This window comes from Scomber scombrus, chromosome 22 (genome assembly GCF_963691925.1).
Source record: "Scomber scombrus chromosome 22, fScoSco1.1, whole genome shotgun sequence".
In the NCBI taxonomy this organism is placed as follows: Eukaryota; Metazoa; Chordata; class Actinopteri; order Scombriformes; family Scombridae; genus Scomber; species Scomber scombrus.
In genome coordinates, this window is record NC_084991.1 from 3,635,341 (window position 1) to 3,654,074 (window position 18,734).

Here is an 18,734-nt window from a genome sequence, read left to right on the forward strand (position 1 = left end):
AAAATTTGAGCTGGCCTCAGCTTTTTTTAAGTGATCCAATGACACAGGAAAGCATTAACCAATCTGACGTTTTTGTTTCCCCGTGTCCTGTTCAATTCCATCAAAAAATTGTTTAAGAAAGTCTTGCCATTAGCCAGTTATCCCTACCCTTTTCATTTACCGTAACACTAACAAAAAAAAAAGGGCTTGGCAGATGGTGGCAGCAAATTTGCAAATTTGTATTCTCATGCAGGGTGTTCTGGAAAGAACGTCATACTCAGAGACTCCCATAAATCACCTACAGCACTGTGTGGTTAAAGGTTCGCCACACATGCATCAATATTTGGGAAGAAATCCGAAACTGGTGAGATGTAATGAAAGGTACTGTACTTCTGACCCCTGCTGTACTCTAACTGCATTTCCCATCATGCTTGGCTTACCGTACCTGCACAGGTGGGTAAAGCAGTGGTGGCATTTCTCTTCTGAGGAGCTTTACCAGACTGGACGGGCACTCCACAGCTCAGTGTGTAGCTGTTCTCTGAGTCTGTAAGAAACACACGCACATATTTAAACTAGAGTAATAAAAAAGAGAAATCACACATGATGAAAAAGAGTTTAGAGCTTTTATTCCGCCTGAAGGATTGACCGGGTTTTCCTGTTCCATCAAACATATGATTTGTGTGTGTGTGTGGGTATGGAAGTGTGTATGGTTGACTTAGTGGTGGGTTGGGCAACAGCACAGCTCTGATGGTTGAACGCTACATGGCCTCATATCTTCCTGTATTTAGGAGCGAGACAGACAGCCCAGAGGAAACATCTGCCGCCATGTGACCTTAAACCCCGATTGAGAAATTCAAAGGCAAACGACAGCTCTATGAATCCTGTCTTTCTCTCTCTCGACGCACACGCATCCGCACAAAGACGCATTTCACCTAAGAAATGAGGGATGAAGCCTTCAGAGGTCATAAAAGCAAGATGATTAAATAAGAGTCCAGGATTGCATTCAGCCACAGGAATTTACATGGCTCCCTCCCCCCTAAAATTAAGACGTGCTCCAAAAAAGATAGAAAAACAGATATTTCACTTCAAGCCTGAGAGCTATCCATCATTCTCACACGGCGGCCGCCAAGTTAAACGGAGCTCGGGGCCGTGCTACGGAAAAAACGGTGTGATCAAAGAATGTAATCGATTCGCAGATGTGTGTTAAGTAGTATCGCAGGAGGAGAAGGCCAGGGTGCCAGCCAAAGTGCTGGGACGAGTGAAGCCAAGAAAGCAGAGCGCAGTGAAAAACACATCAATCTGACTGCAGAGCCCCCCCCGGGGAGTCCGCAAATACAGTAATAAAGAGCTCGAGCGCCTTCATCAAGCGTCGTTGGCATCGAGTGCAGGGATGACACAGAGAGCGGTGACTGTGGACTGTCACCACCAGAGGGCAGCAACATGTGCAGCATGACGGCATTAATGCAATATCACACAGTGGAGGACATTTGAGAGTGATTTATAGAAATACAATATCTTTTGCTTTGTCACCCACTTAAAGGATGAATCTGTGTTTTTTTTTTTTTTACCATAGAAGTAACGTTTTTATTCATGTATGTCATGTCATAGTTTGTCAGAATATGTATGGTATAGATGCTTAGGAGGGAGAATGACTCTATTGAGATGTTTATATCTGTATCATTAAAGGTGTACTATGCAGGATTTTCCTAAAAAAATATATAGACACATACAGAAATAATCCCACTCAATCATCCCACTAGCACTACCATGCATGTCATCCTGAACTAATGGTTGGGATGACATTCTTTTCTTTTCTTTACTTTACTTTTCTTTTACAATCTTGTCTAAATTTGTGTGGTTTTATATTTCCTTTTCCTCTTTTTAGTGTGTTTTTTCCTGTATGCTTTGAACATATATTGATACTCTCTTGCATGCTCTCTTTTTTCTGTCATCCTTTTTGTTGTATTGTATTTTTGTATAATATTGGCGCTGCTCCTTCTCTTCATTCTCTCTAGCTGGCTATGGTGTCATTGAGCAGGAGAGGAGGGGCCAGGTCTGCATGTCAATTGCTGCATGGTATACCTTTAAATTCATCATTGACTCATTTATTTGTTTTTTTTAAATGAATTGAATAGGAAATAACTACATATGCAGCATGTACAGAGAAAAATGGCTTCTTGAATTTCCTCAGTAGATTGAATTTTTATAGCTGTAACTGTGAGCTGGTCACACTATGAGTTATTTTTCATTGTATTCAGAGTTAAAATGTTAGTTTAATTGTTTCTTGCAGTGTTGATTTTATAATTACTCTGCAAGTAGTTTATTGTGACATCAGCTGTTTAGGTTTTGTGTATGTTAACTCCATGTTCTGGTTCAAAATGGCCATCTTTTATCATTATTTACTACAACTGGCAAATGCTACAGTTTCATTTCTAAAAGAGTACACTGGTTTCCTACTTCACTCGAGTAGAATGGACTCTTTTTTTCTCTCTCTCACATATCTTTCAACACTGGGCTTCGGCCTCCTGGCAGCGTTCTTGCGTGTGTGTGTGTGTGTGTGTGTGTGTGTGTGTGTGTGTGTGTGTGTGTGTGTGTGTGTACCTGCGAGGAAGAGTGCGTTGGAGGGGCAGGACAGCGAGCAGACCTCTGCCCCTCCGCTCTTGGTGCAGGTCAGCTGTGCTCGAGGTGCTGGCTTCCCATTGGGCAGACACTTCACCGCCTCTGAGAAACACACAAAGTCACATCACCATGACAACCACCTGTGATACACACATACACCTGTGAGGAATCCATCACGCCACACGTGGAGGAACACAGACAAACCAGGACACACACACACACACACACACACACACACACACAGAGTTGGTGCTTACCGATGCAATCTTTCTTGTTCCAGTGGAGTTTCTGTCCAGGCGGACACACACACTCGTAGCCGCCCTGGGTGTTAATGCAGTTGTACTCACAGCTCCCGTTGTTGATGCTGCACTCATCGATGTCTGACAGAGATCACACAGAGCATTTCAGTCAGTATGTTCACTCTGTTTTTCATTGACCACAGCAAAGTCTTCACATGATGTGATAATCTGAGTCAAATCTGCAGGTATTATCCATTAAATCTGCTGTCAGATAAAAAGAAAGCTGAATTAACCTCACAGCTTTTTAGAACATAATGTTTAATCTTTGGGATTAGGGATCATATACAACATTCATAGTAAAAGCTCTAAAATCCAAGTGAATACAAAAGTCAGTGGTGTTAAAGCTGAGATGCTTTTTTGTAAAATGTTGTTAATTCTAAGACACGAGTCACAGTGTACACAGGTGGCGTACAATGCCAATAGTCAAGTCATGGCACTGCAGCCAGGAACTAAATCCTCATCAAATAACACCTACACCACATTTACCACTTCTAAAAACAATGAGCATTTGTCATCAAAATGCTGCAGCAGACGCATCCTGTTCATGCTGCTGTGATCGTGCTGACTCCACCTCGCCGTCATTGACGTCAGTCGGTCCGACGGCAGGAAAGTGAGAACTGAACGTGTTGACTGAGCTACAGGTGTGTGACAGCGCACACACAAATAATACACGTAAACAAGTAGGAAAAACAAAGGCGCGCGCACACACACACACACACACAGACTCGCTCTGTATGCATACAAGGATGCCAGCACACAACACAAATTACACACACACACACACACACACACACACACACACACACACACACACACACACACACACACACACACACACACACACACACACACACACAAAACTCAGGGAGAAGCTATTGAGGGGAACTGAGGTGTGAGAGTGCTTTCAGTAGCAGTCGTCTGCACACGCTCAGTGACCCTTCACCTTCACACTCCGAGAAGCATTTCCTTTTCAGATGCATAAAGACGAACACACACATTTCATCAACTCACACACACACACACACACACACACATACACACACACACATACACTTTACCGGTAAAAAAAAACAGCTCATGTATTTCTCCCTCACCTCCACAGTGAGTGAGGCCGTACAGGATATAACCCTTGTTGCACACGCACTCAAAGCTGCCCGGGTAGTTGATGCAGGTGTGGTCGCAGGTTCTCTCGAAGGAGCACTCGTCGATGTCTGAGGGGAAAACGAAGGAGATACAGTACATTACTAGTGAGAAACACAGTAGCTAAATATGGCTTCATTTGTTCTTTTTCAGTCACTCGTGGATTTCCTCTTCAGCTGATAACACCGATGCCTCCAGGGGTCATTAAAGAAGCTATATTTTAGCACAGCCATGACCTAACTTCAATGTTCCATCAAGATGGTTGATAGGGTTTTATTTTGAGTTTCACTGTATATACTTTCATAGCGACTTTTAAATATCTCAGTTACAGGAACTTTATCTATGGTAGCAGTCAAAAGTTTGGATACACTTTCTCATTCGAGGAATGGGAAGGTGTGTCCAAACTTTTCACTGGTGCTTTATTTGATAAAGGGTGGCACGGTGGTGCAGCGGTTAGCACTGTTGCCTTACAGCAAGAGGGTTCTGGGTTCAAACCCACAGGCCAGCTCGGGCTCGTCTGTGTGGAGCTTGAATGTTCTCCCCGAGCATGTGTGGGTTCTTTATGGGTACTTCAGCTTCCTCCCACAGACAAAAAGAATGCAGTTTATGTTAATTGATGACTCTAAATTGCCCGTAGGTGTGAATGGTTTTATAAATGGTAAATGGACTGTACTTTGACCACTCTACCTCCTGAGCCACAGCCACACTATGGCATATGCTATATGTGAGCACTGTGATTGACTGGTGACCTGTACATGGTGCACCCGCCTCTCGCCCAATATCGGCAGACTTTCGATAAAATCTGACAAAGTAACTTTATCATCAAATACAACAAACACAGACATTGTAATTTACTTATTTCAGCTATATGTAGTTTTGAATTGAATTCCAAAGAAATCTTCCAAAATTCCAAAGTACGGTACGTCACTATCTCGATATCTTGATAAATCCATATCAGACACCTGTAATAGTTGCTGGCTAGACACTGACCTTCAGGTGATGGGATGAATTTGGCTTTGGGGAAATTGTTCCTCCCAAGAATTTACTGACGACAGACTACTGAAGTCTCATATTAGCTTCTGCTGAACTTGAGAGTGTGGAGTGTTTTGACTTTTGCACAGAACAGAGGGATGTAGAGTTCATACCTAATCTTTTCCATTAAAGTTACATTACTAAGGTATTTTATACCTTATGGCTATGAAGGACAGAAGGAAGGACTGCAATGACCGACGCCTCTTTCAATGTATATCTGCTTTAAGACATACCTGAAAAAAACATTGACCTACTCTATATTGCCAGTTTTTCATAGATTCAGTCTAGAAATTCAAGTCTAATTAAAACCTGTTGTCCTGTTACAGCTGAAACACAGACATGCCTTCCAAACACATTAATTTGATTATGAATAGATTCAGTCATGGTTTGATTCAGTCTAATGAGAACACACTATGCTTTTGTCCCCGCTGCATCAATGAAGGCAAAGGTCAGTTGGATGAGTGGTTTACTGACATTTTCGATCTTTGTGACTCATTTAAAGACAAACAGTGACTGCTTACAGAGTGCCGAAGAGGCCGTCCCATTAATCACAGAGGACGCTATAGTAAACAAATACATGACTAAACTAAGGACAACAGCTCATTCTAATATAGCGACGTGGAAAAACTTCACTGGACTGAGGTTGGGACGGCTCACATTCACCGTTACGTCAGCATGTGGGTGTATTTGTGTGTGTATGTGTGTGTGTGTGTGTGTGTGTGTGTGTGTGTATGCCCAGCCGTGTGTTTATGTATACTTGTCCAGCACCAAATATTATTAACCTATCAGGAATGGAGGCCAGCGTTTCAAGCTCACCTGGTTTATTTCAGTCTGTTCCGCGGGGCTTTACAGGGGCTAAAAATACCACATGTTATAATGGAGTTTGTCATGTGGAGGAAGTTGTTAAGGCCTGGATGTTGGCTCGGTAAATACTCGAGGCAACTGTTCATGTGAGGACTTAGGAATAGCCGGCCTGTTCCGAGGGATCCCACAAACAGAGTTTACATAAACTGAGCCGGGGCACACAGGAGCTGCTACAGCTGTTTAATGTTAAAGGAACATATAGAAAACAAATATTGGTTTCTGGTTTGGTTGATGTGTTGTTGTTTTCTTGGTGAGACACACCTTCCTGGCAAGGTGTTTCAACAGTTATTGCTGATATTTATCTAACTGCTGACAACATTCTCTCTCTATCTCTCTGCCTTTATAAACATTTAGAATAGAAGGGATCTTTTGTGGAAATTGCTTATGCAACTTTGGCAAATGATAAATCTTTCTGCTTTGGTTTCTTAGCCAATTCTGGCAAATGTTCTAACACTGGCATGTAGCATATCACCAGGAGCTATTTTCTCTGGAAAGGCTCTCTGGCACAGAAATGAGCTGACAAATTAAACATTATACTTCATTTTTAAGGTCATGTTGAAGCTGAGCAGGCCAGATGTCAAAGGATGGGACGAACCTGCGAGCTATTGGCTGGCATTGTACAGTGGCAAAGGTGTGTCAGAAACAGGCACCGATGCTGTGATGTGGCTTAAAGCATTCAACACCACATTATTATAGACTCCACCACTGATGCACAGTTAATCCAACACATATACACAAACGCGTACACACTATTTGGTGGTTTTGGGTCGGGGACAGAAGCACCTCGGGGGTTTTGTTGTTAATAAAAATCATTTTGTGTTTATCTGCTCTCCTGTCTCGCTTGCTGCGACTTGTAACCTGGAATCCGCCTTTGGTCGTCCAAAGCCAGCCAGAAACAAGCTGTAGATTATTATCCCAAGAAAAGATGACTAAGCAAACTTGCTCAGTGCGCCTGTTTGACATCTTGCACAGAGTCAGACCATTCATATAAATTTCTTCTCCGTTAGTCCAGTAGGTGCGCAGGGACATGTTAGCCTTGCAGCATCACTCGATTGGATGAGAGATCAAAACTGATATTGATTTTCTCGTCTGACTCCAACAAGAAACAAACCTGCTCCAGGGTTCGAGTCACTCATCGACTCATTGATTTCCTTCTATGTGTGTATGATCATAGCCTCAGTGTAAAAGTCATATACAATTATTGTTTTTAAAATCCAAATCTATGTAGACCTGTTATTATAGTTAATGAAAACTAAGACTAAAACTAAAACTAGCAGTAAAAAAATAATTTCGTTAACTGAAACAAAAATAAAAATTATTGTTTAAAAAAAAAACAAAAACTAAAACTAAATAAAAACTACAATGAACAATGCAGAACTAAAACTAAACTGAATTGCAGGTAAAATCAGCTTCGATTTTGTTGTCGTTTCGTTTTCTGCCTCAATTTTTACTGTCCTGTTCAGTTTGACTATAACGGGCTGCTTCCACTAGGTGGCAGCACAGGGGATGCCAGCTGCTGCTTAATGCAGAAGAAGAAGAAGAAGATGCTTAACATGCAATTTATGATTTTCTAGAAAGAAGAAGGAGTAAAGTAAAATAAGTTAAGTAAAAGTGTGGTGATGAAGAGTGAAGGGAACATTTGTGCGATACAGCTAAAAGGGAAAAATCCCACTAATGTGAAAGTCCACGTTGGAAGTTCTCACAGAGAAGCAGGAGACAGCTAACATAAGCTCCCAGTCAGAAACACAACAAACCTTACCTCAGTGTCAGCATTATTTCCTCCTTTTCACCTTCTACTAATCAAGGTTTTCTTCTTAATACCTGAAAAACAAACTAAATAAAAACTAAACTAAAACTACTGAATAGCTTGTTAAACTAACTAAAACCCAACAGAAATAAATAAGCCAACTGAAAAACTGAATAAAAATAAAAACTAAGGAACATTTCAAAACTATTATAACCCCGGTTTTGATGGCGAGACTTGACATGATACAAATCTGTGTGATTGACAGCTGTCAGTCACTGACCTTGGCACGACCGTTCATCGGTGAGCAGTTTGTGGCCTTTCTGGCAGCTGCATTCGAAGGAGCCCACGGTGTTCTTGCAGAAGTGATCGCAGCCGCCGTTGTTCTCCTGGCATTCATCAATGTCTGGGTTGAGGAAATAAAAGAATAAAAGGGAGACATGCCATTAAATAAAATTGCTGGTGGAAGTCTTAAACATCAGCCCATGATTAGTTCTTTTCATGATCCAGAGTAAATGATGCTGTATACCAATTGAAGTTTTATTACAAAACGCTATAAATCCGCTATAAAAAAACAGGTTTCTTATAATGTGTTTGAACACAGATGATTTCATCCTCTAAACTTTTTAACTGCGGTGCATAAGATATGGACGAGTGACTCAGTGAATGGTCTGATGGGAGTACTGAAGTGTTTTCCGCAGGCTTGTGCTGGACCAACACCTCGCTAAGACTGTTGTTTTTCCTTTCATTCATCACCCATTTGTGAATGAAGTGAAATGTGAATGGGTGATGAATGATGATATCAGTAATGTTGGCATCAGTAAACATTGCGCAGGTGAAACTTGTGTTGGAAAACAATTTAAAACTACAGTCTTTTTTACACTGAGATCATTCAATGCATACGAGTCAGTGACAAATAAGGGTTGGCAAGATGAGCAATTCAAAAATATCTTTAAAAAATGTCTTAAAAGAAGCATCAGGCTTATTAATATTTTGTATTTATGTTGATTTTATATCATTTGAAATGACATTTGCACCATTTTTTTACCAAAAGTAAGACTGAATGCTCCTGAAAATGTCAAATGGTGTAACCACAAAAGAATGATACATATTCAATATTTTATCCACCTACAGTGTATTTAAGTGGACTTATACAAATAATTACTTCATTTTCAAACATCAAATGAAAAGAAAAAAAAATTGAGTATTTCTATATTTAAATTTTAAAGCATTTTGTCAATATCGAGCAGTACATATCCTAAAAACAACCATTTTTTTCTAAATAAGTATTGACAAAATGTGTTAAAAAAAACATAGTGTTACATTGCAAAAGTGGATTATATTTATTCAACATTTTAGTTTAATTTAGTTGTGACAAAATACTGGTTTACACCAATTGGACACTGAGTTGCATCATGTCATTTACCCATATATATAGTCCTTCTCTGTAATCAAAACTACAAAATGAATAGGATGCACAGGACATAAAACTGGAACATAATAAGACTGCACCAGAGACCACACATCTTTCTTACAGGTATATGGACATAAACATAGAACCAACATCTCCATCAAACTGGAAGGCAACACAGAAGAAAGCCCTAAAATCTATTCAAAGCTTTTGTTGTGAAAGTCTGTGCTGGCATAAAAGTCTATAATATACTACAGTGGTTCTCCTAATGTTCTTTATTTTTGAGCTTCAGTAAGCAAACAGAGGTGGTTGAGCTGTTTTCAAATTTCCACCTTATTTTAAACCACATTTCCAGCATGCTGTCTGTCACACACACACAGAGACACATACTGTCCCTGCACAGCAGCAACAGGTTAGCACAAAGCAGTTTATATATTAATGGTGTCGAGTTACATGCAAAGCTTCCTGACTGTATTCAGACGTGTTACCTTTCACTGTGATTTCACATTTTTATTTTTTTCTGTCCACTTATTGTCCAGATACGGTGCACAGTTTCATCATGGTGTGTTTGTATCAGGCACACATGGCACGGTGCATTAAGTGTTATGCTTGTTTAGCAGGGTGAAAGCAGACAGCATGGATGGGGCTTGCTCACAGAGATCTGACTGTCTCATCCCATGATATGCTAGTTACCTGGAACTAACTGAGTCTAGCTGCTGGAGATTCTAATAATACCCCTTCAGTAAGTGTCTGGATTGGTGTGTGACTTTAAAAGGGATAATTATGCTGTTGTAACATCTTCAATTAAAAATAAAAGGAAATGATGTTTGGAGGCATGTCGTTTTTTTTGTTTTTTCCAACCAGAGATGGATGTTTTGATGATGTTTGTGTACTACAAATTTGCAACAGCAAATAGTGTATGTTAAAAAAGAAGCATAATGCCACCTGAATTACATTAAGAACATAATAAAAATAGGATTGTTAAAGAAGATATTTGTACAAAACATTTATACTGACTGCATTTGCAAAACATTCATTACCAATCTTTGTCACACGCTTGTCTCTATCCTGTTTCTGTTCTCAAAACTGTCACATAAAGGAAAACATTACCCAAAAAAGAAAAAAAACGACAAGGCTATGGTTAGAGAGAGATAGTGGTCTTGGTTAATCATTGAACTAGACAGGCACAGTGTGTTTGTTACATTTAACTGAAACCACAACCTTAACCAAAGTGTTTCCTTTCATTCAAAAATGCTGCCAGTGAACATAAAAACATTTCCTGCAAAAAAGTATTTGGCAAAACAAATTAATATTGTAAAGTAGCTTTTTTTTTAATAGTTTGGTATTTGGCAGTCATAAAGTATAGTTTTGTGTTTTTTTGGTGAGGTCATCAAGTCACTTAGTTTAGGGAGTTTAAAAAAAGAAAAAGACCAGATGATAGAATTTATGTCTCACTTCAAAAAACTGCAAAGTAAGGAAAATTTGGAAAGTCAAGAAAATTGGACGCCAGTTTTAGGGAAGTGCCATTAAAAACACATGATAAATGAATAGACAGACAGACAGACAGACAGACAGATAGACAGATAGACAGATAGACAGACAGACAGATAGATAGATATTAGATTATTATTGCCAAACAACAGATTTGGTGGTAACAAAACAGGCACCATAAACCATTACAACAAAACAAACAGAAAGGAATATATATGATATGTACAGTTAAGGTCCAGCATATCAAGCAGTCCAACAAACAAAAGTTATAATGATTGATGCACCAAGTTTTGATGATTGACCTCCTCCTTCAGTCTACAGCTATTTCCATTGTGTTTGAGGTATTTAGTAAACGCGTCATTGTTCCTGCACCAATGTACAGCCCAATTCAGCTCTTGCCTGTATTAAGTCTCATCATTGTTATTGATAAGTCCAATGCTAGTGGTGTTGTCCACATTCTTGAATATGTTAACTGAGCTGTGATGAGATTTAAACTCATTAGTGTAGATGAAGAAAAGGAGGTAACATAGCCTTGTGGAGCTCCGACACCGAGGGTCAGAGAGTGTGATGTAGCATTGTTAACCTCGAAAGACTGGATTCTCTTTCTAAGAAAGTCCAGTATCCAGTAACACATGGCTGTGTTGGTGTTCATGTCTTGAAGCACGGTGAAGAGTGTAAAAGGATTAATGGTGTTGAAAGCTGGGCTAAAATCTATGAACAGGATGTGTGGGTAGGTGTTAGTTGATTCCAGGTGTTGCAGAGAGAAGTGAAAAGCCAGGTTTATAGCATCCTCAGAGGATCTATTAGTCCAATAAGCAAACTGATATGGGTCCACCAGTGGGGATACACAGGACCTCAGGTAGGAAAGGACTAAATGCTCAAACACTTTCACAGCCAATGAAGCGAAGGCAACTGGCAACTGAAGTCGTTCAGGCATGTTGTTTTGGCTTAGGTAGAATAAAGTAATTTCTTCATCTTGCCAAGTCACCTCTGTTCAACCTGATTTATATCCAATTTGCAGTTATTATAACAACATGTAATGTGCCCTAATGTGAATCCACAAGCTGAGTGAAAATGGAAGACAACTGTAAAACAGCATGTTTGCAGCAGTTTGGTTTTAATTATTGGCTTTTAGCAATCGTTACCAAATGCTGAAGAAGATGCAGGTAATACCATTACAAACAGACCCTATTGTTGCTCTCACAGTCAAACAGGCCTGTGGACCTGGGTTAAATTGTCTACTGAATCCCTGTTGAATAAAACCAGGATGACTGAGCTCTAGTCCAGGTGTGGCGCAGCAATCCAGGAGCACAGATTCTACAATAATAATAAGGCGAGTGCAATCACCCCCCGAGGCAGCATGTTCAGTGCCAACCGCAAACCTGCTGGCAGATCTGGTTACACAAACTCCAACCCCTCCAACATCGCTACCTCGCCTCGTCCAGCCTGCAGTGTCCTCGGCTGAACCCAAACTTCAACGTTGTGTTACTTTCTTTATAGTCAGTAACATTTTCATGTAAATGACTGGCAATTCTGATACTGTGTGTGTTTCCTACAGTATATCCAGTTCATTTGAGAAACATTCCCATTAAAACAAAAGAAGATGGAAAGGTATAGAAAGTTTAGAAGGTGGGTTTGAATGAGAGAACACCAGGTAGAAAGAGGAGAGGAGGAGCAGGAGCGAAGGAGGTGGGAGAGGGGACAATAGTCTGGCAGATTACACAGGCAAGCCCTTTTTGATTGGTGCTCTAAGTGATGAAAACTGTGAGGGATTAACACCTAAACCCTTGAGCTGGGGAATAAGTGAAGCAAGACACCACAGAGAAATAGAGGAGGAGGAGAAGGAGGAGGAGGAGATGGAGGAGGAGGGAAAAGGGAGGTTGAGGAAACGAGACAGAGAAGAGGGAGATTAGGGGTAAAAGGAGAGAAAGACTTGTTGATTTTGGTCTTTCTATAATGTGTGTTGCTTAGATGGTAACAAACCTTTCACTACAAAGATGAACATATTTCCACAACTAACATTTGAGTTAAATTATGAATCATCAGCAGAGGATGAAGGGAAGGAAAGAAGCCTAGATACTTCAGTGCAAACCTCCAGGTGTGCTTATATGACATCAGCCAACCTAGATAAGTTAGAGGAGAGCAAAGATGAAGCTAACACTGTAAGGCAAACAACATGGGCTTTGAACTGCTTTCAGACTTGGCTAAGTCTCAAAAATCGAAACATCGACATTCAGTCCATTAAGAAGCTGAATACAGTTTTGAGGCAGTTTTATGGATCCATCCGGACAACTAAAGGGCTTCTGGTTGGTTTAAGTCGTTATATCAACGAGCCTCCGGTTAGCCGTTAATTGAATTTAATGCAGGACTCAGAATTCGTATCAGTTTTCAAAGGTGTTGTAAAAGATATGGGAAGAGCAGGGAAAGAGAAAACAGCACACCACCTCCCGATTTCACCAGAAGACCAGCGCATCTCAAAATATTCTGCATCATTAAGTTTGGACAATCCAAAAAGGTTTACCGAAAAAGGTCTGGTACGATATTCAGTTGCATTTTGGACGCTGCAGCAAAGAGAGGAATCGGGTACGAAAATTCCGCCTGGTGCAAAAGCACTCTATCTGCAGCCAAGCAGGGTAACAGCTCCGACAGACAGTTTTTGGTGTACCGCCATTCCCCTGGGAGTAATAAAGCTGTCACAGAAGTTAGCCAGGATGTGCAAAGAGGCAGAGACACACACGTCTTCCAACAACCACAGCCTGAGAGCCACTGCCTTACGGAAACTGTGTGATGCGGAACTCGAGGCGAGGGAGATCATGGCAGTGACAGGGCATGGGTGAGATGCTTTATAGAAAACATACGTGATTTAGAATGAGAATGTGATGGTAGGTCTGAGAGTTCGCTAAAGTTACCATAGATCATACATGAAGAAAACGATGGACCAACGTACTGTCTGATGTGTATTGCACAGCTGAAATGTACGTGGTTTGTTAACATGAAGTAACATAGGTTGATATTTAATGGATTGAGTGAGGACAGAACGCTTCTGAAGTTATGAGATGTGGTATGATAGTTGAATACTCACTTTCTGTTAGGACACAGTGATGTTCAATACAACAGCACTCCCTCTAGTGTCATATTACTTAAGTATCTTACATACAACATTTGTGTGTGGACATAAGCCAGTCCAAACTCCAAAAGCTCCGTTTTTTGGAAACAACTACTGTCTACAAGCAATCAGACTGTTTAAATGTTGACTCATTGCTTCCTGAAATTCTGATTCCTCTTGAGGCAATCCAAAAACTAGCTGATGCAGAAGTCGCAAATGCATGCTATTAATTATGAGTAATTATGATGAGAGTGAAGAAGGGAATCAGGTGACATTAATATACCGACAGAGTCTGGGAAGCAGTCTGGGTGGATGGATGGGTCAACAAAACATTGGACTTTAACACTGAGATATCACTGTTTGTTTCTCATTTCCAACCACAAGTCAACACTGTTCTTTTTAAAAACCATGACCACGATCATCTCCTACGATCATCTCCTAACCTAAACCACATGATTATTATCGCAACTATGACAATGAAAGTCTCCTAACCTTTAAGAAATACTTATTTAAAACCAAACCACAATCTTTTCCTACACCTAACTAAGTGGTTTTTCTGCCTTAGCCTAACCAGGCCTTAACCATAGTGCTGTCACATCATAAAACATGTATTCTTCAACGGTGATTTGTTTGGCTGATTACTGCCAATTGGGTCATGAGAACAGAAAATGCTTGTGTCTGTCGATTTTAAAAACAGAGGCAAAGACAGCCCAGTGAGATACAGGTCTAGCCAATCAGGTGAGAGAAATATCCATGCAGTTTTCATAGCGAAGGACAGCACTCATCGGTTGTCTATTGTAGAGTGATCTTGACTTATGCCTTTCCTAAGCAAATGCACATCAAGTGGTGGTAGGTGGTAGCGGCAATGAGTGGAGTTGTAGGTCAGCTTGCAAGGCCATACTCACTCTGCACATATTAAAACTAGTATGTAGTAATATAGCTTTATCAAGTCAGACTCAACTATTAACAGGGTGAAGAGGAGGTGGAGAGAGCACAGAGAGGTCCAGTCAACACAGACTTTCAAATGGCCCTCAGTGTAGTGTGATAGGAGCCCTTATAAAACAGCCAGTAAGTCAGCCACTGTGTTTTTCCATCAGGGTAGAATCAGGCCTCCCTTGCCTGATCCTCTCACTCCGTATCCTCAGGGAGCTTCTGCTGAATGAACTCTTCATCTAAATATGGAGCCGAGACAGGAATCCACAACGATCTGGCTGCGCGCCGTGGTAAAAATGTATTAAACTGCATGTCCCGCTGTGCCCTGTCAGCGGCCTTTTAAAAGGGATTGTCGCTCCATCTGGCTTGGCTAAAACGGATTTCCCCGTGGCTGGCAGGAAGAGAAGGAGGCCGTAGGGTTTTTTAAGGAGAGCGGGACAGGTAAGGGCATTCAAGTACACTTACTGTAAGTGTTTGTCTGACATCTCAAACTATGATGTCATATCAGCAGACACATTTAGATTGATTAGCTCTGCTCTCCTGACAAATCCCTAATCTACTCTTGACTTTCACCCATTTTCTCTCCTTTGACTCCTCTTTGTCTTTAATTTATTTTCACTGTTTTCTCCTTCCACACTCTGTTGACACCTGGTACCCCAAAGGAGTTCTAATCAATCAAGGCTTTCTTCTGCATGCTGACAGCTTGTTGGGCTGATCCATATATGTGAGACAGCAGGAAGGATGGCTGCCTTTCTCCCTTCAGGTGACGTACATTGCACACTTGCCAACCCTTCAAACTACAGGAATAAAGAGATTTCGGAGAGCAGGAAATTGTAAGATTATAATTTACTACATCTCTGGAATTTTTAACGATTTCATTAAGAAACAAAAGATAGAGGCCAGAGGAAAAGCTCCAGGAGAGTGGAAACCTGGATTCTCCAATCAGGCGTGATGACAAGTAAGATAAATACACAAAGTGAGAAACACACACACACACACAAACAAACAAACACACACACCATTTCTCAGCATTCCCCCTCTGCCCACATCGTCTCAAACAGTGGATACCACCCCAGGTGGTATCCACTGTTTTTACAACACAGACAGACACAGCTTCGTAATTATTCTAGCAGCCGCAAACACTGGCAGAACCACCACATATACCCACACTTAATGGCCACCCTGGGACGGCTTAGCCTTATAACTGGGTATATAATTACCTTTAATGGAGCTTAAAAAAGCTTTGAGCTTAAATAAATACATTAAGCCTCCGCACATCTTGAAATGATAAAGTTGGAGAGAAGAGAGAGAGGACAGATAAAGGAGAGTCAGGAGAGTGGGTGAAGGGAGAAGGGAGGGTGGCCTGACATGTGTGGCAAGTCAGAGCAGACTGGCATGTATTCTGCTTTAGTGCTGCAAATGATTTTCTTACAGGAACAGTACTCAGAGGAACACAGTTATTTCACAGTAAAATACAGCAATCTTCTTCCAACTTTTACTGTGGTTCTATCTAGTTAAGGAAAGTATCAGCAAACAAGATGAAGAGTTAACAGCCATGTTAAACAGTCGCTGTATATACAGTAGAGACTCTGTGAGGTTGAAATGCTTGTGGTAGAAAATGTAAGGTCTAAAAATTGTGTTTAGTGGCCTTTGGTGTTGGTAAAGTAAATTGTAATGGGCAGACAGTGGTGTCAGATTAAAGGTCTTTGGGTGATGTATTGTATACCAGAAGGATTTATTATATTCATACTCATTGTCATTTCTGTACAGTTTCAAGATCATCAGTGTTTTCATCAGTGTTTATCAATGTTAACATTGTAGCATCCCCACATTGGCTAATTAGCACTAAGTACAACCAAGGCAGATGTGAATATCCTTCATTTGGCAGGAATTTGGTCTTAAAGCAAAGTATGGAACACATTTAAATTTTCACCTGATCATGGTGCTAGATCAAAATGTAGTTAGCAAAATGTTAGAAATTCATCAACTAGGGACCATGAATGTATCCAATCCATCCAATTATTGTCGAGAAATTCTTACTAAAAGATGAAAAGTCAATGGATCGTCGAAATCACCAGGATTTATGATGGGGATACCATGAACATCTGTATACAATTTTGTATCAGTCAATTTAATAGTTGTTGTGATGTTTCAGTCAAAGTGAACTGACCAATGACAGGCTGAGAGGCAGACACTGACATCCTATCTGCTGTGTGGCTAACCAAGTTCTACAATGGTTTTATCTGTATAGGAATGTTAAAAGCAATAGAAGAATCAAATTGTGAATAGAATGTGTGTTTTCACATGAATGGGCACCTTGATGGCATCATGCACAACATCTGTGTTGCCAGAAGCTTTTTTTGCAGCACGCATTTGTTAATGAGGACGCTCTTAATGAACTAATTAACACAGATAAGACTGCATATGGCCAGATTGAGGAGCGAGAAGAAAAGCTGAAGCACGCTGAAAATGGTTTCTGCTTTATTTCCAACATTCACACAAATATGTAATGGGCGTCTAAAACACACACACACACACACACACACACACACACACACACACACACAGTGGTGATGTTATGTCTCTCACTCCAATGTCTGCCCCACAAACGCCTAACTCTTTCCATCTCTGTCTGCTGCTGTGAGAGAGGAGTAATTTGTCATTTTCACTATATGAGGATTGCACATCCTGCCGTATGTTCCTACACACACACATGCACATACACACACACACACACACACACATACACGGGCTGTCTCATGGGATCCATCTTTGACATTTACTCTAGACGATCAATATCTCGCTCTGGCCTTCAATCAATAGTTCCATCCGATGCCAAGAGTCGTGTTTCTCTCTGAATATCACACGGCTCTACCAGACATTCAAAACCTCTTACTGCCTGACTGCTGCTGCCTGCATCTGACAAGAGATTTGCAGGTTTCACAAAGCCAAATTACGTCGTTTTTAGGGCCTCTTTAAAGCTACCCGGAATTGGATTTAAGACCAATTTAACAACCAAAATAAAGAAATAAAATAGCTGGCAAAAGCTGTGTATTTCCAATTGAACATAGCTAATGAAAGTTCTGAGACTATAAATGGAAAGTTTAAAAAAAAAAAAATGTTACCAAGAAATAATTTAAAAGTACAATGTCAAACTTGGACTTTCAATGAAAATACAACCTATTGGGTTAACTCAGTTCTTTAAACCGTTGTGGTGATGAGCAGGAAAGCTAATTGAAAACAGATATTACTGTTTGTCTAATCAGCTTTTTGAACCATATTTTAGGTCAGTGCAGTTATCCTATTTAACAACATAGTTAGCCAACACTATGAGAAATAACAGTTAGTATTTTCTACCTTACTTTACGTTCTGATCATATATATAGATCCCTAAAACCTCATGACCTCAGCGACTAAAGCTATGAAGAGCAACTCGTGTGAGTTTTTGCTGTGGCTTTGAAATTCAAATCTGTCAAAGAAAATAAAATGTTTCATGTTGTAATCCTGATTCAGTGCTCAAATGCTGAATCAGCAGATTTGGCGTTGTCAGGAGAATTGTGGCCCTGACAGCGTTTACTGTAGCAGCAGAGGCAGCAGGAGTCCTTTCTGTCTGTAGCCTACTTAGACTGAAAAGCTCTGAGCAGAACATTTGGCCACTAGCATTTAAACTTTAACATTGTTCTGAAACATTTGCTTGACGTGACACTGAGTGATTGATTAGAAATCTCTTGCAAGCCTGTCTGCATCGGTTTAGAAAAACGTGTTCTGGCACTTTTGAAGACAATTGATAGGCCTCCTACACAATGGAATTTGAATCGAATCTACTGGTAGTTGAACGGTGACCTTCGGGGAATTAATTTTTCTTCCAGGGTAGATATTTTGGAAGTGAACTGTGCTAACTGCGGCGGAGGCTGGGGGCCAAATGAGAAGGCTTGCTCACATCCACCTGGGCCAAAGGAAACAAGCCCTCCGCCCCCTCGCCTGCTCCTCTGTGAGCCTCGGGGCTGTGTTTGAGAAGTCCAGTGTTTGGAATGAGAAACCTGACTCCAGAAGAAACCCTGATGCTTCTGTGGAGCTCAGCTGCCTGATTAAGACTCACAAACTGACCCATCTGAT

The 18,734-nt window shown here is 40.6% G+C and overlaps 1 protein-coding gene across 2 annotated transcripts in view; it reads right to left on the bottom strand.

Moving 5' to 3' along the window:
* Positions 1–18,734, bottom strand: part of scube1 (signal peptide, CUB domain, EGF-like 1) — a 119,144-nt gene that overhangs the window by 8,840 nt on the left and 91,570 nt on the right. For both annotated transcript variants that reach the window (XM_062443405.1, XM_062443404.1), the window contains 5 exons: positions 7,961–8,083; positions 3,992–4,108; positions 2,856–2,978; positions 2,581–2,700; positions 425–523 (listed from right to left, as the gene is read on the bottom strand). In XM_062443405.1, coding sequence (XP_062299389.1) covers positions 425–523; positions 2,581–2,700; positions 2,856–2,978; positions 3,992–4,108; positions 7,961–8,083 — 582 coding nt within the window. The remainder of the gene's footprint in view (positions 1–424; positions 524–2,580; positions 2,701–2,855; positions 2,979–3,991; positions 4,109–7,960; positions 8,084–18,734) is intronic.